General features: G+C 36.8%; 1 protein-coding gene across 3 annotated transcripts in view; it reads left to right on the top strand.

The window, feature by feature from the left end:
- The window catches only part of ATG5 (autophagy related 5), a 77,359-nt gene that overhangs the window by 35,793 nt on the left and 15,916 nt on the right, over positions 1 to 25,650 (top strand). For all 3 annotated transcript variants that reach the window (XM_080342409.1, XM_080342410.1, XM_080342411.1), the window contains one exon: positions 17,142 to 17,259. In XM_080342409.1, the coding sequence (XP_080198535.1) occupies positions 17,142 to 17,259 (118 nt within the window). The remainder of the gene's footprint in view (positions 1 to 17,141; positions 17,260 to 25,650) is intronic.

Genomic DNA, 25,650 nt, shown 5'->3' with positions numbered 1-25,650 from the left:
AGGAAATTCTGTGAACTGCCTAGATTGTGTTTTGGCATTATGAAGTGGATGAAATTATTTTCCTTCAAAGAAATGTGTTAGATTATTATATCAACTAAGGAAAATTAGTCTTAGCAACAATTAAATGTAACTGGGAAAAATTGCTACAGAAAAGCTGCACACAATAAAGTGATCTGGCGTGCTTTTCACTGAAGGCCGGATATTTTCAAAACTCAAAGGCTCTTTCAATGGTAAAGCTTGTCTATTAAAATACATTTCTAAAGAATAATATGAATCATACTTTGTGTGGTATCCAAATCTGATGGTGTGTGGGGGAGAAAGAGGTGGCAAAAATACGAATGTCATACTTGGGTAAGTCAGAACTAAACTAACCACAGGTAATTTTACAAGCCCTTGTCCAGCACCTCTTCTTTTAAGTGTAGCAGCTAAGATTGGACCAGAATCTTGGCATCTATTGTAGAAAATGAAGAAAAAGACTCAGTATCACTAAGGATCCACTCATTTGCAATTTTAAATGTTAGCTAAGAGATCCCGGAGATTCTGTTACCAGTGGTCATAGCCTAAACTGTGCCATATGGAACATGAACCAGATGAACTTCCACGTAGGTGGAAACTTTTTCCTACCAGAGATAGTTTAAAAATAGTGATTATACTTTTTGTGACACTTACTTGTGTCAAAAAAAGGTGCCCCACTTCATCACTTCAGAGATTTAAGCTGCTGTGTCTTCAGTTGACAGATGCATGAAAACTTTTTTGCCTTTTTGTCCTATAGTACTGTTAAATAGAGTGCTCTTTTCACTTGTTCTGTAACAGCAAGAGAGAAACAAATAGTAATGTTTTGAGTATATTATGCATTTAAGAGTGTTGCTTTTCTTGTACAGTATAGAGCTAGTTTGGTTTGATGACCTTTTCCCCCATGTTTATAAGATCAGCTGGTTTTGCACATTCTGATTAAACAAACTACGTGGCTGATAGATGGCAGGAAGTTTTCATCAGTCTTTGGCTCCAGATGCTGCGATGGGGCACGTTAGTCAGGCACCAGGGAGGAGTCTCTACGTGCTGATAGAGACCACCCTGTTGAAGTGCTGTCTGCTGTCTTAGCTGCAGATGGGAGCACCTGAGTCTCAGTTGTTCTGCACTTTAGTTTGCACTTACCCCTGAGTTTTGGTGTCTTGCCCTTTCCCCATGTCGTGCTCACCCACTTGCTCTTGCTTGCACTCGCCCTGTCAGTCTTCCTCCTTTCCTCTGCAGTCTGCCCTATAAACATATAGGGTTTAAACCTGTAAATTGCATTTTGTTCTTGAGAATAAAATTTTAAAAGTATGTGAAAGAAAATCATAGAATAGTTTGGGCTGGAAGGGACCTTTCAAGGTCATCTAGTCCAACCTCCAGGGACAGGGACATCTTCCACTAGATCAGGTTGCTCAGAGCCTTGTCCAGCCTGGCCTGGGATGTCTCCAGGGATGGGGCATCGACCACCTCTCTGGGCAACCTGGGCCAGTGTTTTACCACCCTCATTGTAAAAAACTTCTTCCTCATGTCTAGCCTGAATCTCCACTCCTTTTTTTTAAAACCATTACCCCTTGTCCTATTGTGACAGGCCATGCTAAAAAGTCTGTCCCCAAAATACATTAAAACTATTCATGACAAGTTCTGAGCTTTTCTAGAGTCTCACATGGCTCAAGGCAGGCTGGCTGTTGTGTGCTTGCCAGCCCAGGAAGGGCAGTTTGTTTGCTTATTCTTTTATTTGGGTACTGGGACGTGCCATGATACTGGAATGAGTGCTTCCTTTAGCCTCCATTTTCGAAAGATTTCAATTAGGTTATTAATTTTACTACCTAATTACAAAGTAGTCCTTAGCTTTGAACAGGTTTTTCCTATCGTAAGTCCCTGAAGATGTTGTGATTAAATCATACAGTTACAAATTATGTTTTTCTGCCTTCGTAACATGAGTGAAATGCTCCATACTTAATAATCCATCAGTTAAATCCAGCACTTTGCTCTTTCTCTTGAAGTTGCAGTACTGAGATGTTGAAATAGATTTAAATGTATACCATGACCTGTTCTCTAAAAATAGCAAGGTGGGAGGGGGAAATGAAATATTCTAAGACATTATTAATATCTGGCTTAATAAGTGAATCAGAAGCATGGCCCTTTTCCAAGCAATGGAAGACTGTTTTATTTGTATTTCTACCTTAATTGGCAGAGCTCAGATAATCAGTTGCAAAACCCACTACAAGCATGCAAATCAGCATCACAATTTGTCCTGTGTTATGACAGCTACTTAACTGATCAAAACAGATTGTTTGGAAAGATATTAGGCCTACCTATAAAGTTTTCAAGTAATAATGAATCCATCTTTTTATGCCAGTAGATTAAACTATTGTTTTGTGTGAAAAGTTGCTATTGCATTTCAAAGCTGAATTTGTCTGACTTCAAGTCCAGTTTCTAGATTTTGTTTTGCTTTATGTCACTTTAAAGTCATCTGACTTTCTAACCTCCAAGTTCACTTACTTTGTGTTTTCAGCAGCTTCAGTTTCCTTTGGTGAGCTGAATCAATTGATCTCTTTAAGTTTCTTGTCATGAGGCTTGCTCACCACTCCTGAAGTTGTTTTATTTAGTCATCTTTTCAAACACCAGCTGATATTTTTATAATCCTCAAGATTAGTATTAAAGTTAGGGAGATGCAGAGGCCAAAAGTAAAAGTCTATTTCTGTAGGATTTTTAGATCAAAAATTCTTCAAGCACTGGTGCGATAGAAGTGACATTAGCTGCTACTTGAAACTGCAAATCTGAATTTTTTTGTGGAAGAAGAAATGCAATGTGTTGTCAAGCAAAAGAATGAGAAAATATAAGTGCTGTTGGCCTGAAGAGGGCAACACAACACAGCAAGTTTCAGGATCTTGTTGGCTAGTGCAACATGCTCTTGGGTAGACCTGTGCCTAATACCTTATTTAACTTTTTTCTTGTGTATTAAAAATTACATTTTCATAAAGGACAAGTGGAAAAGAGATCAATTTATTTCTTAAAAACTTCCTTTTACAAAAAGGAATTTTGGGTGGATAGGAAAATAATGTGAAATAATGGTTGACTTGTGTAACAGAGCTGTGCTCAGCTGAATTTCTGTGGTGAAAAGAAAAAACACAGACTCTATTTCATCTTGAGTACATAAAATGACTTATTCTAATAAGTCTTCAGTAGTGAAGAAACATTAGCAAACTTTTACCAGTTTTAAATTATTTCAAAATCAAAGCTCTATGAATAAGAAAGTTTAAAAGCTTTGCTCGGTGAATATTTTTCCTTGTGCCTCATTACTGAAAACAAACAAACAAAAGCCACACAAACAAGCAAACAACCACAACCCCCCCCAATTTTTATCAAGTATTTTATATGGACAGCATGATCCTTAAGTTGCTATGAGTTCTTGTTTTCTAAACTTGATTTCTTAGTTCTGTGCTGAAATAGCAATTTGACAAGTTGTCACCTTGAGTTGAAGCTCATTGTCACCACAGTTTAGGTTCCATAATTGCATAAGCTTTTCTAGTCTATCTAAGTGCAAATTGAAACGGGCTATCACAAACCAACACTGTTAAAGATGGCTTTTTTTGTATATTTTTTTAATTAAGATATGTCTATACAGTTCTTTTAAAAGACTTAAGGAATCCACATGCAAGATCAGTGTTGTGCCTTTAAGCATCTCAGTATAGGATGGGGGCTGTCAATCAGAGTTTAAAAGAAAATTCTGAGATTATAAAATGTATTTGTTGTCAGAGATGTAATTAAGTTCACGTAAATATACCCAAGTTACCTGTAAAACTGTCAATCTGCTGAGTTCAAAGCTATTGTAAAAGTTGCGTAGTGCTCATGGAAGGAGGCACAGAAGAGATGGGACTATAAAACCTTGATCTGGGTCTCTTTGTTGAGCTGTGGTTGAACTGTTACCAAGCTTAGTAGTTTTACGCTGGCTCAGGCTTGGCAATAGGAGCTACAGTAATTCTTCCGAGTTTAACATAGATGTAGCTTGTATACAAAAAATAAAGGAGTTTTGCTTGTATGAAAAAATAGTTTAAGGTTCTGAATTACATTATAACTAGTTTAAAGCAATTTAGGCATAGACTGGATTCTGCATATTGGGAAAACTGGGAATATTTTGTTTTAAAACCTTTTCTGTCTTCTCAGATACTCTTAATCTTAGAAGGATTCTAGGTGTAGCAAAGAACAGTAGCATCTCAGTAGTTAATAAATTACCTTTGTGTAAACAGTTATATAGTGTGTGGGGGGGGGGGGGTATTAGCAAAAGATAAGTCAGAATACATTGAATTATTATGATAAAATTAACACTTTTGGTGGAAAAAAGAAATTGTCTGTTCCTAATTTGAAAATGCCTTAATCTTACCAAATGTTTTATGTACTGCCTAATCACTAAATGATATTTTTAGCAAATTATTATTGTATAAAACTCTAATTTGTATTTTTTCTGAATTGTCTTATGATAATGAACTTGGATATAAATAAGTTTATGTAAATGTTCATGCTACAAATTTGAATTTAAACCATGAGGTTTGAATTCTTGTGGCTCTATTTCCCTAAGCTGTTTTATTAAGCTAATAATCCTGTATATGTATATATTGTCCTAAATTTGTTATGAAAGTTAATGTATGCATGCAATTAAAACAAAATAATTGCACTTTTCACCTCAAACCTGAGTGTTAATTCTTGAGGATATGAACATGTTGAGACTGCTGGGATGAAGACGATGAATGGAGCAGTAATACAGTTGAATTACATCTCTGTAGGGTTACTGTTAGATCTCGTAATTTAAATGCAGCACTCTTTAGGATATCACTGCCCTTTTTTATCATTAGAGCTCTGATCACTTTACTTCTGTGTTTTACTTAGTTTAGTCAACCCAAACTGATTTGCCACTTTCACTACATACTGTGTTATGTAGTCAGACTCTTATTTTGTAGCAAGAGGGATTTTTGCTACCTGAAACTTGCAATCCAGAGCTGTATTCCTCTGAGATTGGCTCTTGTACTCTGATGGAATAGCACAAAACCCCCCTGGCTGGTGAACTGCTTTGCACTGAGAAAAAGGGGAAAAGCAGATATGGAATTTTTCTTCAGAGGGATAAGAATGTCATCTTTGAGGGCTATTTCTGTGGTTGTGCAGCATACACAGTGCCTATTGCTTAGAAATTAAACTAGAGCAAAGCATAGCCTGTGAAGGTGATGACACAAAAAGTAACTCTGTGTAGATGAGAGTCACAGTAGTATCTGTTTTGGTTTGTCCATATCAGTATGCCATTTTATTTTTCCTTTACAGTTTTTGAGGCAAATAAAGCAGGTAAACTTTTGCCCAAATTTGAAGACTAAAAAATACAGAAAGTGTTCAATTTTTTTGAAAGTAAGACGACTTTATTTGCACTTTCCAGAAGACTGAAAGCAAATTGTACACAGGTAAGTATGGAATAGAACAAACTTATGAGAAAGTGGGATATGACACCATATTCTAGGCATATATTATTAATTGATAAACAAATTTCTGAAATTTTGTTACCCTAGACTATAGGAGTTTCTTCTACTTAATCATGATTGTAGAAAACTAAGGAGCATTATTGATTTTAGTGCTTTTAAGTAGACTGAAAACATTGTATGAGGTGGTGTGCTATTCATTGCTCTTAAGCAAACAATGTGATGTTTGCTTTTGTGGATGCAAAGCCATATCTTAAGTTTCTTGCTTCATAGGTAGTCAGTACTCAATTGCTTACTTTTATGTGAAGCTTAGGTCTGCATAGGTGCCTAGGACACTGCAGCTGTGAAAAGAACTATAAATCTGTTTTCACTGACTCTTCAGATACCTTGAGATTTTACCAATTACAAATACAAAACCTTTTCTGGGAAGGAAATTTAATACTTGAAGACCATGCTTATGTTGTGGCCTCAAGTTGTGCCAGGAAAGGTTCAGATAGGATATTAGGAAAAATTTCTTCACGGAAAGGGTTGTGAAGCAGTGGAAGAGGTTGCCCAGGGAATTGGGTACCACCATCTATCCTCCACCATCCCTGAAGGTGTTTAAAAGATGTACAGATGAGGTTCTTGGGGACATGGTTTAGTGCCAGAGTTAGGTTATGGTTAGACTTCATGATCTTAAGGGTCTCTTCCAACCAAAATGATTCTAGGATTCTATTTCTGGCCTTATGACTGTTGCCTGCTGTCAGTTCTGTGTGTTGTCACTCTCAAGTGTTGACTTCCTTCTGCTTGTAGGATCTATACAATTCACTTGAGGTTAAATAATACAAATTCAGTTGTTCAGAGAATATAGCGATACTTTCCCTGCAAAAGCAAATTCAATGGATCATTTGAAAGAGCAGGCTACAAGCAGAATGTGGTTCAGCCATGCTTGTTAGGCATTTTGAAATGAAAGTGGTGGTGAGTGGTACTTCTGCAACTTTTGGGGTGGAGCTTCTGGCAATATACACACTTGCTAAAAATGTTCCACAAGGTATAATAGGACATTTGCTTTGGATGATTGTTCTAGGTTGTCCTAAAAACCTTTGATTTCTTGGTACATTCCACCTTCCGATTTCAGTGCCTAGAACTCTTATTTGTTTTCCTTAGACCCTTCCTGCTGGATCATTACCACCTTTCAAACATTTGTTCCCTTTTTTCTTGCAACACAGACACTGGGTAGCTATCACAGTATTACAGATTTACTATTTGCCTGTCAGAAATGTTGTATCACAGATGACACCCAGTAGAATGCCTATTTAGAGAAGCAGTTTGAGTTTTTTAGATTGTTATGAAGCAAAATTGCTGCCTGTAGGTAAGATATTTTTTATTACAGCATGTAACCCTTTAATTCTAAAGGTTTTTAGCTCTTTCTGACAAAGGTCACTTAGTTGGATGTATCTGGTAGATATCTGCAAATGAAGAGTTTTTTAGGGTTTTTCATTTACTTGGTTACTGGTGGGCTTCTGAGAGATCTTTATTTCTCTCTCCTTCTTTTTCTGTGAGAGATCTTATTCAACAGATTCCCAGAGTGGAGAGAGTATGTTCTTAGTGTCTTTGTGTTACTACTATATATTATTAAAGCTCCAAGCAAGTCTTTAAATCAAAAGGACTAGACTGTACAAGCTCTTACAGATGGTCTTTTTCACTGCTTATAAGAACAATACCATATTTTAGACAATCCTAAATACTTAAGGTTTTCCTAAGTCAATATTCAAGATGCTGTGTTGCCAGAGTCTTGTCCATAACTGCATGCATCCTGAACTGAAGCTTTGCTGTGTATTTTTGCTGTATTGTGGGCTTTGTCTTTTGATATTGACTGGGGAGAATCCTCTAGGAGAATTCTTTGTCTGGCGAAAGAACCCGAAGCACTGGCCACTTCAAGACAGCTTTTTTAAACCAAATATTCTGTTAAGAATTGTGTCCAATTTGGTCAGGATACAAGCAAGTATTGATTAGGGCTGAGTCTCCTTCAACTCTGGCAATATTAGTAGCCATCTTGCAGACTTAGGGAGATTCTTCGCATATTTGTTAATTTTCCTCACGTGATGGAAACCAAAATAACATGGCTTTTGTGGTGCTTGAGCCTTCCTTTAATGAGGGACTTTAGAACCATTCTCCAAGTGATCACGTTCTGTAAGGAATACTGCTTGGAGTCACAGCATAATGAGCATTTTAAGGGTATTCTTTAATATACCTTGAAGAATGGATGTAAATTCTCAACCCATCATCTGTCTAACTGTTTTCTCACAGAAACCTTGAAGAAATATGAAATTCTTGGTTGAGAACTGAGGGAAGGGTAAACTTGGTCATTGCATGGCTGATTAGACAGTCTGCAGAAGAAAGACTTTCTGTGGGCATAAACCACATTTTGAAGAAGAGGAGTTACTTTTAAATGATTCGTACTTTCTAACAGCAGTGGAATTTATCAACCAGTTGCAGACTTGCTCAGAAACAGCAGTATGAAAGTACCCTACTTTTAAAGGGATGTGGTTATGTCATGGCCTTTCTTAATTTAAAGGGTCTGCAACTACTGTTACACACAGTAGACTGAAGTGTACGCAGTGGGACTGAGGTGCTACAACAAGAACTTTTTACAAAACAGTGAAATCCACTTCAGATGAAAGAGTACGATCTCTGAACATCTCATAAAGGTGAAGATTCTCCTGGATAACCTTTGGATTCAAAGAATACAGGGAGTTCAGCAGTGGGACCTATACAAGGAAGACTGACCAGTGTCCTGGGCTGCTTTAGAAGGAGTGTTGCTAGCAGGTGGAGGCAGGTGATCCTTCCCCTCTGCTCAGCACTGGAGTGCTGGGTCCAGTTCTGGGCTACCCAGACATGGAGCATTTGGAGAGAGTCCAACGGAGGGCCACTAGGATTTTTAAGGGACTGGTCCATCTGATCTGAGGTGAAAAAAACTGTGAGAGAGCTGGAACTGTTCAGCCTAGAGAATAAAAGGCTCAGGCAGGAATCTCATCAATGTGTATAAATATTGGAAGTGAGAGTACATAGAAGAAGAAGCCAGGCACTTTCCAGTGGTGCCCAGTAACAGGACCAGAGATAATGGGCACAAAATGAAACACAGAAAGGTCCATCTGAAGGTTCGGAAGTACTTTTATACTATGAGAGTCATCAAGCCCTGCACAGATTGTCTAGAGAGATTGTGGAGTCCTCATCTTGGAGATAGTCACACGCTGCTTGCGCATTAGTATCTGTGTATAGGCAGCCCTGCTCGAGCATGGGATTTTAACCAGGTGTCCTCCAGTTGTTTCTTCTAGCCTTAGCCATTGTGATTCAGAATCAACATGCTAGCATGCCAAAAAGCCATTTGAAAAACCCAAAAGATGTTCTGTCAAGCCACAGAAGCTGAAGTTGTTCCTTAGGAACCATTGTTCTTGTTAATTCTGTGACAGGCTCCTGCTTGATACTGCAAAGTTAAAACCTAGCATTCTAAAAGGATCTGAGAGAAGTCAGTGCCTTTTTTTCTCCTTTATGCCCTTACACAGTGTGATGTGAATATTTTTGACGTGGGCACAAAATCAATGTGGGCAGCAGGATGCATCTTTAGAAATAGTTTCAGAAACTGAAGCAGTGTCTTCTATTCTGAAGTGTTACAATTAAGCCAAACCACTACATTTTTAATCACTTGAATTTGGCAAAGGATGTGTTCGAACTAGGCATATCTTATTCAGATGAGTAGAATGTGTGCTAGGACTTTAACTTTGAGATGTTTTACATTGTTGTAATAATTCATTTTTTGCTATTACATAAAGCTTTTTCTGAAAGTTTGTAAGGAAGCATGTTGCCAGTTTATGGAAAAGGGTAGTATTTAAAAAGGTTCTAAAAGGTTTAAAAGGTTCTTTAATCTTTTTAAAGATGAGGAAATAATGGCCCTCAACAACATGCATGGGAGAATTAACTGAAATAGCTGCCATATTTCTATGTAGGTGTGTAATAATGATAAATTATTGTTAATTGTGGAGGAAGTTAGGATAGAACTGCAGTTGCTTCATACAGTGTGCTCTGCTCAATGACAGGCTCCAAGGAAGACAGGAGTTTGTTGCCCAGGCACGATTAGGAGAATAGTCCTTAACCATTCATGACCAAAAATTGTTCAATATTATTGTCTAGACAATAGAATAAGCCCTACTACATAAAGTTTTAACCTTATTCCAGATGTGTTTACAATTCTAGCTGTGGCTTTAATTTGACAACAGTCTTGACTAAGATACTAGTTAATTCTGGCATTAAGTATTACTTGCATTAATTCTTGACATAACATTGACCACATAACAGACCATAACAAGTTAAAGCTTCCATCAAGGGAACCCATCATATAATTGCTCTTACTTTTAAAACGGTGATCATTAATGTTCAAAAACTAAAGGATTTCCAGCTTGTGAAATACTGTTAAGAGTGCTTTCAAGAATAACGAAATTTTTGCTTTATCAGGTATGTGTACAGGTTGTAATTCTGACCACAAGTTTGTATTTTCCTGATCATGTAAAGTATGCAAGTGTAAGAAAATCAGTTTGAGTTAATTTGATACACACTTCTATAAGAGAAAAATGACCCACTGAGTAAGATTGTGTGTCCTTCATGTTATGCAATGTATGTTAACGGTGTGTTATTTTCATATTTTATCCCTCCATGTTATTTCAAATCTTAGGAGTAAGAAGTTTTAAAGATGTATCCAAATACACATTTGTCATGACCATGTTAAAGCGTATGTACACGCATTCATAGAATTATCTTCAGCTTCAGTCTAGTGACATACTTCTGCATTACTAATTTATGTGACTGGTATTAGTGTGAAATAAATGTATAAGGCTTTGCCTCTTTGTTTCATCATTTTGTTGTTGTTGTTGCGTGACTCTTAAAAATACCAGGAAGTATAAAGTTCTTGTTTATCACCATAAAGACTTTTAACTTTATGAGGAAACCAAAGCTTCCTTCTCACCACAGAGCTACAGAAATTCTAACACAAACTCAAGAAAAAGTGAAAGGATACATTTTTTTTCTATAGGTTAATAATCATCATAATAGGTTATAATATTGTAATTTTTACATAGGTTATAATATTGTAATTTTTACAGCCACTGAAAATATGTAATTTATTAGAGCAATTTAAAATGTATTATGGGAAAAACAAGCCATTTGATATATTCTGTATCTTGATTTTCCAGGTAGTTCTGCAACCCACATCACATTCTATCAGAGAGTCAATTTTTCTGGTAATTCTAGACAGGTGTGTTGAGCATGGTTATGCTCCTTTTTGACTTACAGTTTTTAGTTATATATTGAACATATAAAACCATTACTTAGTTCTTTTATTTAAAAAAGTTCATTAGGTCTGTTTTGTAATGTGACATACCTTATTCTCTGAACAGTGTTGTGATGTTGCAGGTAAACAGTTCAAAATTCTGAATGCTAACAACAGCAGAGAAAATCATAACTGGAGCATCTGTTATGCAGAGTTGGCAGAGACTAAAGAAATAATAGAAAATAGGCTTTTAATTTTCTAGGACCGGAACAACATTCCGAACAACTTGGAGAATAAGTGAAATAGAAAAATCATCAAACATATACAATAAAGTGATGAGGTGTCTGGGTGGTTTGTGCGCAGGTACACTATACTACAACTCCGTAGCGAAAATGAAGTTACCTTGGTGTTGTGTTTTGGCATTTAAAAAATGGATTTCAAGTTATGCTGTAACTTGAATCTGTATTCGTAGAGTATACAAGTGTATTTTTTCTTAGCACATTTTGAAAATATTGTTTCAAGGTTATCCTGACAGAAGCACAAAGTGATCGCTTATAAAATAGTCAATAAAGAGAGTATAACAATGTTTTAAAATATTTTTGAAGCAAAATATAGAGACTCCGTCTGACACACAAATCTTTCAGAACTTACTTATTTAGAGGCATAACCTGGAAGATGTGCGAGGAAATAGTAGCAGTTGTGAATAGGGATTTTTTTTAAAGTTTAAAAACACAAGTTAAAAATAAGATCGGACCATAGGAGAACAGATCAATTTAGTAAGTAATGCAGTGTCTCCCAAGTTGTTTTTTTAATTTGAGATTAAAAATGAAAGTGAAAGGGAGAATTTGAAGTTTAACATAGCAAGTTTATGCCTAGACTAGTGTTTCCTTCACTGCATGCTTGACTAGCTCTTTTTGTAAGCTTTTATTAATTGAATAATGGAATAGAAATCACAAGCATCATTTAAGCAGTATTGATATTTCTAGCTGTGTGATCATCTTTACTCTGTTGTAGAGTTAATTAGGATGTATCACAGAAGATTCTTCTGTCATCCTATCATAAGCTTATGATGCCTTGATAGCTGGAACATAAATTAATAATTCCAAGTATTAAATGGGTTGTATGAGCAAGAAATATGCAGGAAAATGCAGAAAAAGACTGCCATAGATATTGGCCAGCTACTTATACAGAAATCTTTTGCAGTGTTTAATTTAACTTATAAAATTGATTTCATCTGCTTGAGTTACGTTGACCATGGCAAAAGCAAATGGTTGGGGTTTAGTTTTGCTTTTGTTAAGAAAGGGCATGATTGGAGGTAAGAAACTTAAAACAGCAGCACCGAATGGTGGGGGAAGAATCAGAAGTCTATGTGTGTACAATTTTGCTTATAAAGCATTTTATTATGTGCTATGATCACAAACTTATGCAGCCTGCAGGCATCCCAGTAATGCAGCATAATGAACATGAGTTGGATGAAACATGCTCCTAGATTTCTTCACTGTCTAATTACCTGTTTGTTTTCTAGATGATGACAGTCAATATTTGCTCTGTTATTCAAATGTTCTTCTCCTACATCACTAATGTTATTTGTTGCATAGGCTGCCTTACTGGCTTGTTTTGGCCATCTAATGTTAGCTTTTTACATATGCAAAAGCTCTCTGGTATTTTTTTATTCATTGGTGATTTTGTTTTTAAGCCAGTCAAATGTTTCTATTGGCCTTATTCTGCAGGTATCAGGATATATTAAATGAGCTTAAGAGCCAGGTAGCCCATCTTAATATGTGACTGGTTTCTCAGTGGAAGTCAAAATATGCAGCAGTTGAAGGAACTGCAGATAACATTATTAAAATCCTAAAACTTGGGACAAGAGGTAGGGCAAGTTCAGGGCGGTCAGCCTTAGACTAGGTCCTCCAGACTTGCTTTTTATACGCACCCAGAAATACTTCTTTCCCATTCTGACACAAATTCTTGTGCTTGTTGATGATTTTTTAGTCTTAGCTGCCGCTTCCATTTAATCTTTTGGTCTGATAACCTGCCTGTCTAGTTTCCAGTGAGTGGAGTCTTTTTAATTTAAAAAAAAAAAATAAAAAACCCAACATTGTTTGTGCCTTGTTCACAATGAAGTACTTGGTGATTCTAGTCTAATATTAAGCAAAAAGAAGCCAAAGATACACACCCAGAAGTATCAGCCAAAAAAACTGCATTTCAGCACCAGTGTAAGAGCAGGATTTCAGATGGGGCTTTGCAGTTTCTTGCTTTCAGACAGACGCGGTATTGTGATGGTTCCGGGACTACAGCAATTTGTCATCTTTTCAATTAGTCACTTTTTCATTGTGCATTGAGATTTTAAATTGAAAACATTTTTACAAAGCAGAAGACATGTTAGAAAATGTATGGAAAATGTACTTTTGAGCAAGTGTTTAATAAAATGTATATAATTTTATTTTCAGGGAATCGTTACTTTTCCTGTACTTTTCTTTTTATATAATAATTTAGATCATTATGCAAACTCTTATTATTACTTTTAGAGCTTCTTGGTAGAGTTTAAATCAGTTTAAACAAAATTAGAAATCTAGATCATGAGAGTTTATTTTAGTGTAAAGTGGTTCATTACAAAACAGCACAGACCACGAATTTGACAAGTTACTGAAAATATAAGGGTGTATGTAGGGAAGTCTCAAATTTTATGGGTTTAGGTTGTCACCTTATGCACATGTAAGAATTGTAAAAAAATATTGGTTTTTATTTCATGGGTTCAATGTATATGATAACTTTTTTGAATACTGTTGGAGTGGCAGCAAAGTGTTTAGGCAGAAAATCCAAGTCCCTTAGTCTGGAAGGAAATACTGGTAACTCTGTGATTTCCATCCCTGGCCCCCCACCAGGTTAAAACCCAGCAGTTCACAAGTTGTTTTTCATTTGGGGATGCATCCTGTATAAAATATCTGACTAATTAGATTGTGGATTTCATGCAGTGTTTGATGTTCCATTGATGCTGAAAAGGACCAGGCAAGCTGACTACTCTTTTTTGGCAGGATGATAGGGAAAAAAGAAGTTATAATTGCTGGCATAATATGTAACTATAGCTTGTCTCCGATCCTGTGAGACTTTATGCCGCCTTGAAGAGCCTCTTGAAACTTTTCCTCACCTATAATTCTTCTCAGTGCCAATGTACCCGAATAGGTAATTTTAATCTATTTTTTTTCTCACTGTAGTGTGTTTTTTGTTTTCCCACTGCCACTTTCCTATCACTGTGATTGTTTAAACTTCCTTTAATAAGAGTAAAGTCTTCATTTGTTCTGCAAAGCACAAGATTTCTGATGCTGTGTAGTAGTGCAGAAGGTTGAGAAATTTCAGTTGCAGTAAATAAGTCTAACTTTCTAGAAATATATTGAATTAGTTGAATTTTTGCTTTGATAAAAATTTGATTTTTGATACTAAATGGTGGACATGATCAGTGGAAACAGACTGCAGATTTTGGGCCAGGTGATGGTCTTAATATGCTTGTATACTTGAAGGCTTTTCTTTGCAGTTGGCAGATCCGTCCTCAGCTGTTACTGATTGTCTCTCACCTGTTGTATCCTGCAAATGCATCCAGCATCTTTTGAACAGCTCGCAGCTGTAATACATCTGGGCTAGACTGCAAAATAAAATAAATTTAAAAGCACTATGTTCTGCTGAAGCTAATCTTAGTAGGAAAAAAAGGATGGATACTGTACAAGTACGTGCTTTAGGCCTGATGTAGATTATTAAAATCATTGTCAGTTAACAGTTACGCAGTGAGGTCTTTGTGGGTTAGATTACAGATAGTACTGTTTTGCGTGATTGATTAAGCAAATATTGTACAAAACAACATTATGTAAGTAATTACTCATGTTGGCTATTCCTGCATATGTTATGGAGTAGAAAGCTGTAGTCAAGTTGGGCTTATATTACTAGCTACCACACTTCAAAAGGGGTGATGATAAGATTTTTCTAAAATGATTTATGCTTCTGTATGACTAAGATACTTTGAAAAGTTATGCTATAAACATTCTAGGTTGTAGAATGGGACTTTCCTTTTGACTCTTTTAATGTATAAAGTGTCTGCTGCATGGGAGGGAAGAAGTGTAAGCATGTTGGGTTAATACTCTGCCTGTAGGATTGTATTTGTGAACCACAATCTTTGTATAAACAATGTGCAGTTACTTTTATTGTTTTAACATTGATGCAGACCAGTGATTTTTATTTACATTACCACATCTGTATTGCTCAACACTTATAAAATTGAATTCATTTTCTCTGATGTTTCATGGTAGCAGCTGAGGGTACTGCTTTGTAGCAACTATGTGGGAGATTTTAGAAAATACGTCTTTGGCTTTTTCCTCTTCATGTTCAATTATGATAACTAGGAAAAGACTGGGTTGTAATTTATTAGTAATGAGAAACTGCAATATGTACTTGGACGTTCTTATCTTAAAAGTCCATTGTTGATGACCACCTTTGCCTGCATCCTTCTTCTGGTGTTTATTTCCTCTTCTGCCACTTCATAGGGTAAGCACTTGGGAGCTGTGATTAGACTTCTGAATAATTTATTATTTTTTAAAAAATAAACTCGATAGAAAACCCTTTTGGCTATAACAGTGTTTTAGGGTTTTTGTCTTCTCCAGTGGATCTGTCTGAGGGGGATCCTGCTGGCCATGTGCCTCCCATCATTTTTCAAATGTTCAGACATTTCATTAGCACTGTTTGTATCCAAATTCTGCTACCCTGAGGACACATGGAATTGACTACAGCAGCTAGTCAGCTCCTTCTGACCAGTCCTCATAAGAAAAACTGGGAAAAGACTATTTTTCCAGTTTCGGAGACTGTTGGCAAGAAGTAGCAAGTGTCTGCATCAACAGTCCTGCCCTGCCCTGGAGTCACTCTGAGGTAATGTATGTCTCTTAGGAAAAGACTCCTTACCCTGCTATTTCAGAGAGCCAAATGACAATTAACTTGTCATAGTTCATCTGCTGCTTGTGGCTTTTAATGTATGTAGGTGACAGCGACCACATTGTAACTTCCTTTCAAAATTGATTTTTAACTATCAAATTTTTTATTGCACTTGGTGTTTATTTTTTTTTCCCAAAAACCTCCACCAGGGAAAAAAAAAATAATTCCTGATGTTGAGTTGTGTTGGTTTGTTTCTGGTTTTTAATTACCATAGTAGGACAGGAACCACTCTCTGAGCAGTAGGCGACTACACTTGGAAGGGCCAATAGCTTGTATTGCTTTTTCCAATTAAGATAGGATGTGATGAAAGCGTAATTTACTGGAGCCCAGTCACCCGTAATGCAGGCCACACCAGCTGCTTTCTGGTGGTAGCTGCTAACAGAAATTTGTCAGCAACAATTCAGAGCTGGATTAAAATTTGAGGGTTGGTTGAATATGAGGGTTTTAACTTCTGCTTTCTGGCCCAGGCACCCAGTTTAGGAGATCAGGTTAAAACCTTTTTCTGTCGTTTCAGTATCAGATGCTCACTGACCCTGAGGTTGCTTATACAGATACTCAAAGAAGGGGATTTACCTTAATATAATGACAGTTCTTCAATGAGCGCATCTACAGATCCCATAAGCTACTTGCTTCTTCTGCAGCATTGGGAGTTCTATTGCCTACATTGTGGACAGTCCTTGGCAGCACTTACTGCCACTTTATTTGCTTTTTTTTTCATCTCCAGAAGAAATTATGATGATGTGTACACAAGATCTAACAGGACCTATAGTTGAAAGAATTCTGCAGCAAAGTGGGTCAAGTATGTTCTTGACATCTAATTCCTTAAGTAGGCAGAGGATTCTAGGTTACCTGTCAAAGCACACCACTTCTTTAATCAGACTCTTTCTTGCAGCTGAAACAGTTTTAATTTTCCAACATAAAATCTACTGGAAAAAAATTTGCCTGGCCTGAGCTGTAAGGGTACTTGTTTGGCATTAGGAGTGCTTAATGTGTTTCTAAAAGGAGGAAGATAGACTACTGCAGAAAGTATTGCATATTTGTTACAGTATTGCTTTGACTTGGCAAAACAGATAGGCGTATGTTGAGCTCTTAAGTTTGTGCTCACTGCTTGTTTTACTTAATTTAAGAATATATTGAAATGTTTTCTTCAAGCGGACTCATTCCCATAACAGGTTTGGGGTTTTTGTTTTTGTTTTGTTTTGTTTTCAAATTAAAAAAACCCAACACTTTTATATCCATGACACAAAAACAAAACTACCATGGAAATGCCAGACATTTCTTCTTCTTCAAGCTCTTGTTCTGTCCTATCTTCTGCCTGTATCAAGTAGTAATACTACATATTTGCATGGTCCTTAAACTTGTTGTTTTTGCTGATTTTGTTATTAAAACAGGCAACAACAGAGAGACCTTTTATACAGAAGCTATTTCGACCAATTGCTTCAGGAGGACAGTTGCATACTTTGGGAGATCTGCTAAAAGATGTGTGTCCTAGTGCAATCGCCCCTGAAGGTACTGTAGAAATAACTTCTGTCCAATAAGATAACTTTTTCTGTTGATTTATTGTTTGTTTGTCTTTTAATATGGGGATTTTGGAGGCAGAACTATGTAACAGAGGTTCAGATTTCACTCCTTCCTGCCCCTTTTGGGTGCCTGTTGTACATCACCTGCAGCATTTGGAGGGGGTAAGATTGAGTCCTTGGGCACTACTGAAAAAGTAATCTCTGAAAGTTTTATTTTAAAATTTTTGTACTCCTTTACCACCGTGCTGTTCTTAATAAAAACATTCATATGTTATTTTCTACATTTAAAAAAAATTTCTTGAAGTACAAAGAAGTTTTATTTTAAGTTACCTGTAATTTTATATTACATAAACTTTTCATATGTGAAACTCCAAAATTGATAGCAATCGAATATGTTTTCAGAACACTTTTTTCCCTGTTGAAGCCCAACCTTTTAAAAAAATACCAGAAAAGGAAGAGATTGCTCTAAATATGTGATAGTTCATGCATGATAATTTAGTAGTATTGTGTGACAAGAGACCAACTAGTTCATGTAACATTAGACTATTTTGTACAATAGTGTTTGTTGGTCAGCATTTATTCAGAAACTAAGGATTTGTGGATGTTATTTTAGTCTCAGTGGTTAGAACTATTGGAACTTGGATATACTTTTTAGACGGGATAAATATAACAGTTACATACTCTGTAAATTAAGATCAAAATTATTTCATGTGAAATGTTTTTCATCTTGTTCTTGTTGTCTTACCAGTGTATGTAAATGGATAACTTTTTTTTTCCTCCAGTCAATAAATCGCAATTTGTTTTGTGAAGTGTCTGATATTCTAGAGAAGGTGTTGGCACAGAGTTTGCTGGTGTAGTGTCAGCACCTTTTGATGGTAAAGCACTAAATTTGAAATCACTGTGAAAATCTATAAGATGATATTGTACATAGAAGTTGTGTAATTCAGAAGCAAATTGTTATCATGGATATTTTTAAGTATGGTGATACTGGAAATCAACTGAAATATCAAACAATGTTTTAACCTCTCTTTAATACTTGTTAACACATGGAACCAATTTCTAAAAATAGCAAAATGTAAGAAAAATATGGAATGTTGCTAGCCATGTGTCCATTTTTTCCTAAAGCTACTATGAATTTTAGAGCATAATTTTAGGTAATGCTTTCAAATAACTGTCCAAAAGATAAAGCAACATACAAATAGATACTTGAACGTTAGCACAAGCAAGTTTAATCCTTTTAAGTGTGAGGAGCCTACAGATGCTAGTGAAAAGGAGCAAAGTGATGCATTTTTACTTGGAAGGCAGTCAAGAGCACAAATTAAATGAAGGAAACTCAAAAATACTGTTTACTCAATGGAGGCAAAAAATTATTATTTGGAAGAAACCAAAATAGGTACTATCCTTACACTTAGGAGTGATTTGAAATTTCACAGAAGGGTTTCCTTGTGTTGGAATATACTTGTCCCTGTATAAATCTGCTTAAATTTGGCCTAGTTTTAATCCTTAAGATTCTACTGAATAACCTGCAAACTTAGTTTAATAAATTAAATAAATTTGATTCCTCACATGGGTATGAACCATCTAGGATTCAGCAGAATTTCTTCTGTAATGCAGCTTTATATTGTTATGTTGTTCAGTTGTTCTTCTTCTATTTGGAGTGTTCTCCCCTTGTGCTGGTGGGTAACAGAAGGAAAGCTGTCTGAGCTAAATGCAGAAAATAACATCATTTCTTGAGGAGGTGTGCGAGTATATTGATACATAGAGTCCATGACCAAACAAGTAATGTGGGATAAAATGGCAGATCTGAGAGTCATGAAATGGCATGGGAAGAGTGACTGTAAACAATGAGGCAGGATGAGAGAGATTGCAGCAAAAGCCAAAAACTGACATAATAAATGTGAACACCTGAACAAAGTGGGATGGAAGATTATAAAAGGATGAGAGAGAAAAAGAAGCATATTGCCTATGGATCATACACTGAGACTGTCCAAGGCATCCATGGAAGAATGGGAGTACAAGTTCTGCTGGTGAAGTATTTTGGATAGTCTGGAGACTGATTTGGAGAAACACATCCCTGGAGGTGTTTAAAAGACACGTAGAAGAGGTTCTGAGGGACATGGTTTGGAGGTGGACTTGACAATGTTAGGTTACTGGTTGGACTTAATGATCTTAGAGGTCTTTTCCAACCCGAATGATTGTATGATTCTATTATCTATATTGTTTTTCTGAACAAAGGAGAAAAGAGTAGTATATCATCAAAGACATGCTTAAAGACATAATAGACATTGATGAAGTAAGTTGTTTTCAACTTTAACTCTTGTTTTCAAAAATAATTTAGATATTTTTCCAAGATTGTTTTTTTAACCCCCCCCCTTTAGTGAATGAAGGCATCAGTGACATTAGTTGCATACTTTTGTCAGTGCAACACAATCAATATGAGCTTCTCTTTCTTTCTGTTTTTCTCCATCTGCTGAACTTTTTTCTTTTCCCTTTTTCCTCTATGATTTTTTCTTTTCCAATGACTTTTCATTCAACTGGAAGCATCATGGTAATTGTGATGATTGCTTGTCTGTGGTGACATCCGTAACCGAGCTTTGTGCCGTGGGAACACAACAAATACATGATTTTCAGACCCAGCATTTGTATCCATCGATGTGAGCTGTTCCTGCTGCCAGATACTTAGGGACCACCAGAAGGAGAGGGAGGGAAGGGTTTCAAGAACCACCCACAGTGCCTATATGCCTTTGCTTTAGGAAACATGGATATAATTAAGTCTGTCTTTTAACTGTGCTGAGAAAAAATATTTCAATGAAAAATGTATTTATATGTACGTGTATTTAATATATATGTTGATTAGTAGCTGTTTAAAACAGAATGTAAAAAATGTTGTCAGAAGTAGAACAGGTTGAATAGTGTCATTAAACTGATAGTGAAAACAGTCTTTGGAAAAATACTGTGTCAATATTACTTTGGACTGTTATGGACTGTGGGTAGCTGCTTAGATACTGTGTTTTATTTAAATTAGCTTATGAAACTATTTATTCAGGGCTTTTATTGTTTGACGTGCTTTAAAAAATAAAGAACTGAGAAGCCATTGTAGTTCCTAAAACTTGTGGCAATTACATTAATTATCTTGATTGTAAAGGATACCCTGTTCCTCTAGAACAATAAGGAGAGTGGCTACCTTTGTTAGTAGCAAACGTCTTTAAGAATAATAAAATGTTCACAGGATCATAGGATAGTTGGGGTTGGAAAGGACTTCAGAGAAGATGCTCTTTTTTCACTTTACAGTGCTCCTACTACAGTAGTGTACAGTAGTTTCTACCAGAAAACTAGGTTAGAACTGAACTAATATAACCCTCTCTAATTTTTCTGTCTAAATGAGTATTTACACAACAAATGTGTTAAATTGCTTATTTTCTCATGCACTGAGTAGTTTTTCTTTTTCCTTGGTGTGTTATTTAGCTGCTTCACAGGCAGTAGTTGTGGTTATGTGGCAACAGAAATAGCAAGACCAAGCCATCACAGAAGGTGCATCACCTTGCATTTAATATTGATGCATTTAATTTCTTTCAGGGTTTTTTTATCCTTTGTTCTGCTCCTCCTGTGTTGATGTGAAGCTTGGGAATCAGTGAAATCCTATTTGTCATGCTTAATAAATATTAAAATTAATATTCTCCATCGCAAACTAATCCAGTAATCACTTGCTGTGTATTGCAGCCTACTATGATCTCTCTTTAAGGCATGTAACTGTTTATATTTTAGTTATTGCAATAATAAATTGTAATTTATCACTTACCCAGCAGTTCATAAATGAAAGACCTCAGTCTGAAGTTTTACTATAAGTAAACCTATACTGTGTATTAGTACATTTTTTATTTACTGTATTTTGACAATTAGTGTCTATTTAAATGTCTCTGAAGGCTACATACAATTAGAATTGAACTTGGGAGTTCTATGGTTATATAGATAATGCTTAGCTTGCTGTTCATGGACTACTATTCCTGACTTCATGGGGTTATTGGGAATCCTGACTGTAATATGTGCAATTTCATTTTCAGTCTTTCAAAGAAAAGCTTTGCAAGTTCTGCAATTTGAGCACACTAAACTGTGTTTGGCTCTCAGTTGTGCTCATACCCTGTTGGGGGGCTGTGCTTGGTTTTGGTTTTGTATTTGTTTCTCCCTAGTTGTTCATACTTAAAACCAAGGCAAGCTGGTCATCTAGGTTTTGGGCAATGCTTAATTATTTCTGACCTTGATCCCAGCATCATCAAAGAGTGGCACTTCAGTTCTTTTTTCAACTTGTGTTGACCCATCTTACATTATTTCATGTCAATGGCTCTACATCTGTTTCTTTTTCCTGCCTCGTGTCCCTCTATTCTAATCATACAGAACTCTTGCTGTCCTTTGTTACTCTTTAAATATCTGGCTTTGCATCCCTTAAAATTGACTCTACTACTTCTTTGACTAAGCTCAGCACAATTTGTATAAATATTTTTGTAGTTTTTCAAACCTTAGCTGATTGCCTAGTATAAATAGATCTAGATCATAAGGGAAGTAGTTAGTCATTGTCACTTCTGCTTCCTTTCCTTTTTTGCCCCCCCTTCTTGTTCCCCCCCTACCTTGTGGTGTTCCATTGTCTATACTTCACTCTCCTTGAGTTTTCCAACAATTTTTTTACCATTGAATATGAAGATCTAAAATATTAAGATACGTAGGGACCATGTCTGTCTATCAACTTTCTTCCATTTCCCAGTTTAGATCTCTTGGTTTTCTTTCTTCTCCAAGACTAAGATCCTGGTTGCTCAAGGAGATCTGGAATTAAATTGTCCAGTGTCCCCCTTTTCACGTACACTCCTGAAATTGTGCAAAGATCCTTTCCAGCCAACAGTCTGAAGTCTGAGTTTTACTTGTCATAGACTGTGCATCATCTAGTTTTGAATCTAAGCTCATGACAGATGTCTTTTTTATTATAATATAAAACATCCATTCATGAGGACTCCATGGTTAGAATAAGATTATTCTGATTATTCATGCTACAGCTTGTAAACTCTTTGTCTGATCTTTTTTTTCCTATGCTTATGGATGCCACTTGCACAGACAAAAGTTGATCCTTTAATTGGATCGTTCTTGTGTGGTAAAGTGGAATTGTCAGCAGTAGTTCTAGTTCTGGAAAATTAGGCAGTTGTTATTCCTATTCCTCTTTGTGAGAAGATTTCTTGTATTATGGAGGAACAGACGAAGATGAAGCTTGATATTGCCTGTGGTCCCTTTACTGCATAGTTATATTTTGTATATAGGTAAGGAAGAGAAGATGTAAGACCATGTTGTTGCCTGCAAATATAGCATAACGTCATGTAGGTGATATGGTAGAACACATTACTTACGGGTATTCTTCCTGAAACTGCTGAATCACAAAATTATCTGTGCCTGAAGGAAAGGGCACTATGGCTATTTTTGCCTACTGTCTGATAACCTCTGTCTTACTGAGATTAGCTAAATTAGGCTACCTGATTACAGCAATGATGTCATTTATGACTGGTAAATAAAATTGTTATCTGTTGCTGCTAGAGGGATTATGCTACATTTCCTTGCTGTTTCATGCATCTGATGATAGGTGCTCCTGTTGCTAATTAAGGGGTCTGTGTTTCCAGCAGTAGTGATATCAGTTCTGAACTTCAGAGTTTTATCAAATTTGAAAAAAAAATGTGAATAATTCACAGCAATTAAAAAAAAAAAGCTTAGTAGACATTTATGAAGTTCCTGTAAGAGAACTTCCTAATATTGTAAACAGTTCATTTAGAAATGGTGACTCATCTTATTAGAAGGGGCTGAAAACAGTATGATCTTGCATAACTACAGATCAACAACTGCAAGAGGAAACAGTGAGTTCTACAGAATGCTTTGAAGAGGCAAAGGGTTAAAATGATAGAAAACAGAGTTATTCTGGCGGGAAGGAAAGACTTCTTTCCTCTTCTACACCAGAAATTTAAGACATTGTGCATAATGTAAAGATAAAAATTGTATAATGCAGAAGGAAATGCTTTTCTTCCACTGGTATCATGTCTAAACAGTTCTGGATACAATTTTAATTTGCCAGTGCTGTTGAAGTCTTCATAAAACTTGTTTTGATTTTTGTCTCATGCTTCCTTGAAGACCCAAATGGTAAACATTTGGACATAATGACGCAAACAGTAGGCTATCCATCAGTCCCAGTTTTCACAGCATTGTTGTTCATTCAGAAAAGCTGTGTGAACTGACCTCTTTCTACATCAGTGTCATTAGTTCTTTCAGAAATAAAACAAGGATCAAAAAGACTTCCAGGATTTTTCTCTTAAGACTCGCTGTACTGAATGATTTTGTAAAATTAGGGACCAACTGTTTTCAATTAACTCTCATCTTTTTTTAATGTATATTGTATGAGAGACTACATATTAATTGGTTTTGTTCTCCCTCAGTTTTCCAGGCACTGACTTCCAGTAAATTAGTCAAACAGAAAATTTAATTTATATTAGATTTGCAATGTAGGCATCCAATTTTGATGCAAGTGACAAATAAATAGTGCAATAGAAAGAGGTAAATGTATGCAGTGTGAATATCGTTGGATTGACATAAGATATAACTGGGTTTGCTCTGTTTGAGGTCAGAACTAGCTGGACCTGGGGTTTACCGTGGGAGCTGAGAGGAGCCAGTCTTGGCTGCTCCAGTGGTGAGCAGGCTTAGGATGCTTTTGCTCCCCGTGTCAGGCTAGTGGAATACACCTGACTGCTTGTGCTCTCGGCAGGATGGTCTCTGCTGGTCAGTGCTGTGCACGTACAGTGTTGAAATGCTTTTCCAGGCTACCTGAATTTAGAAATACAACTACCCCTCATCAGTTTTAGCCAGTTTATTAGCCACACTTTCATCCCAAATGGATATGGCAGTATTGCAAATGGTTGCACGTCTTGTAGTGTGCAGGCATACTAAAAGATGACTGAAAGCTCACCAGTGATATGATTCTGATCCACTGTCTCCTCTGCTGTAAGAGTCATCATGCAGGTTGGACCTGAACTTCACACCACTGCTTAAGCCATTCTGCCCTCCTTGTGTCCTTGACTCGATGGTGCTCTCCATGTTAGAGGAGGTCACCGTTTACGTCTCCTTTTTGGTGTGAGTCATTGTTTGTGCCTGTTATCTTTTCCTAACCAGGTCATCTGCTTGGATTGTGCTCCTGCATCTGCCTTTCATCTCTCAGACTTCCAACTTCTTTGTTTTATTTTATTTTTTTTTTACACCCACACACACCTGTCTGCCCCAGTTGCATTTTTTTAAAGTTGAAGTGGAAAGATTATTTTTTTTGTGTGTGTGTTAAAATTGCATGCCTTTTGATTTATTAGTTCTTTTTGATCAAAAGGGGTGGAAGTCCAGAGGGTGGCTTGAAACTATAGAATTAATAGTCATGACTACAGAATTAATATAGAATTAATTTGTCCTGGCTACACAGAAAGGTGCAAATAATCTGAGAGTTAGTGTGGCAGCTGTGCTGTTTATATGGCTTCTTATTAGCCTTATTTTCTAAACAAGTTCTTTGTATAATCAGAGGGGGCTTCTGTGTGTGCAGAATATTCTGGCTTACTTGCTTGCAGAAGAAAAGAAAAAAAACCTGGTGGAGATATGGGGCTGTTTGTCATCTTTCTGCATAGAATTTCTCAGGAAACAGCAAGCACAGCTTGATTTGAAGGATTGCTCCAGCTCTACCTCAATCGACTCCACAAGGATTATCTGTTTGGTAGCTTGTGAGCCCTCTGCCCCTTTCCTAGCAGCAGATGGATGAAGTGTAACGAGTCCAAATGCTGGGCCTCAGCACCTGGAGTGCCGTAATGTCAGGTGCAAGTATAAACTGGCAGCCAGGAGGGCAACCTGCATCCTGGGGTGCATCAAACACGGTATGACCAGCTGGCCCAAAGAGGTGATTATCCCACTGTATTTAGCATTAGTACTGCCTGCAGTTCTGGGCCCCACAATTTAAGAAGGATGTGAAGGTCCTTGAATGCATCCAGAGGAGGGCAATGAAGCTGTTGAAGGGGCTGGAAGGCATGGCCTGTGAGGAGCGGCTGAGAAAACTGGGTTTCTGTTGTTTGGAGAGAACGAGGCTGAGGGGCAACCTCATGGCTCTCTGCAGCTTCCTGGGGAGGGGATATGGGAAGGGAGGTGCTGAGCTCTTCTCCCTGAGAGGCAGTGACAAGGCACATCGGAATGGCTCAAAGCTGTGCCTGGGGACATTTAGACTGGACACTGGGAAGCATTTCTTTCCTAAGAGGGTGACCAAACGTTGGAACAGGCTTCCTAGAGAGGTGGTTGATGCCCCGAGCCTGTCAGTGTTTAAGAGGCATTTGGACAA

The sequence above is a fragment of the Nesoenas mayeri genome (genome assembly GCF_963082525.1).
Source record: "Nesoenas mayeri genome assembly, chromosome: 3".
In the NCBI taxonomy this organism is placed as follows: Eukaryota; Metazoa; Chordata; class Aves; order Columbiformes; family Columbidae; genus Nesoenas; species Nesoenas mayeri.
The sequence above is the reverse complement of the archived record's forward strand: the minus strand, read 5'-3'. Positions and strand labels throughout refer to the sequence as shown.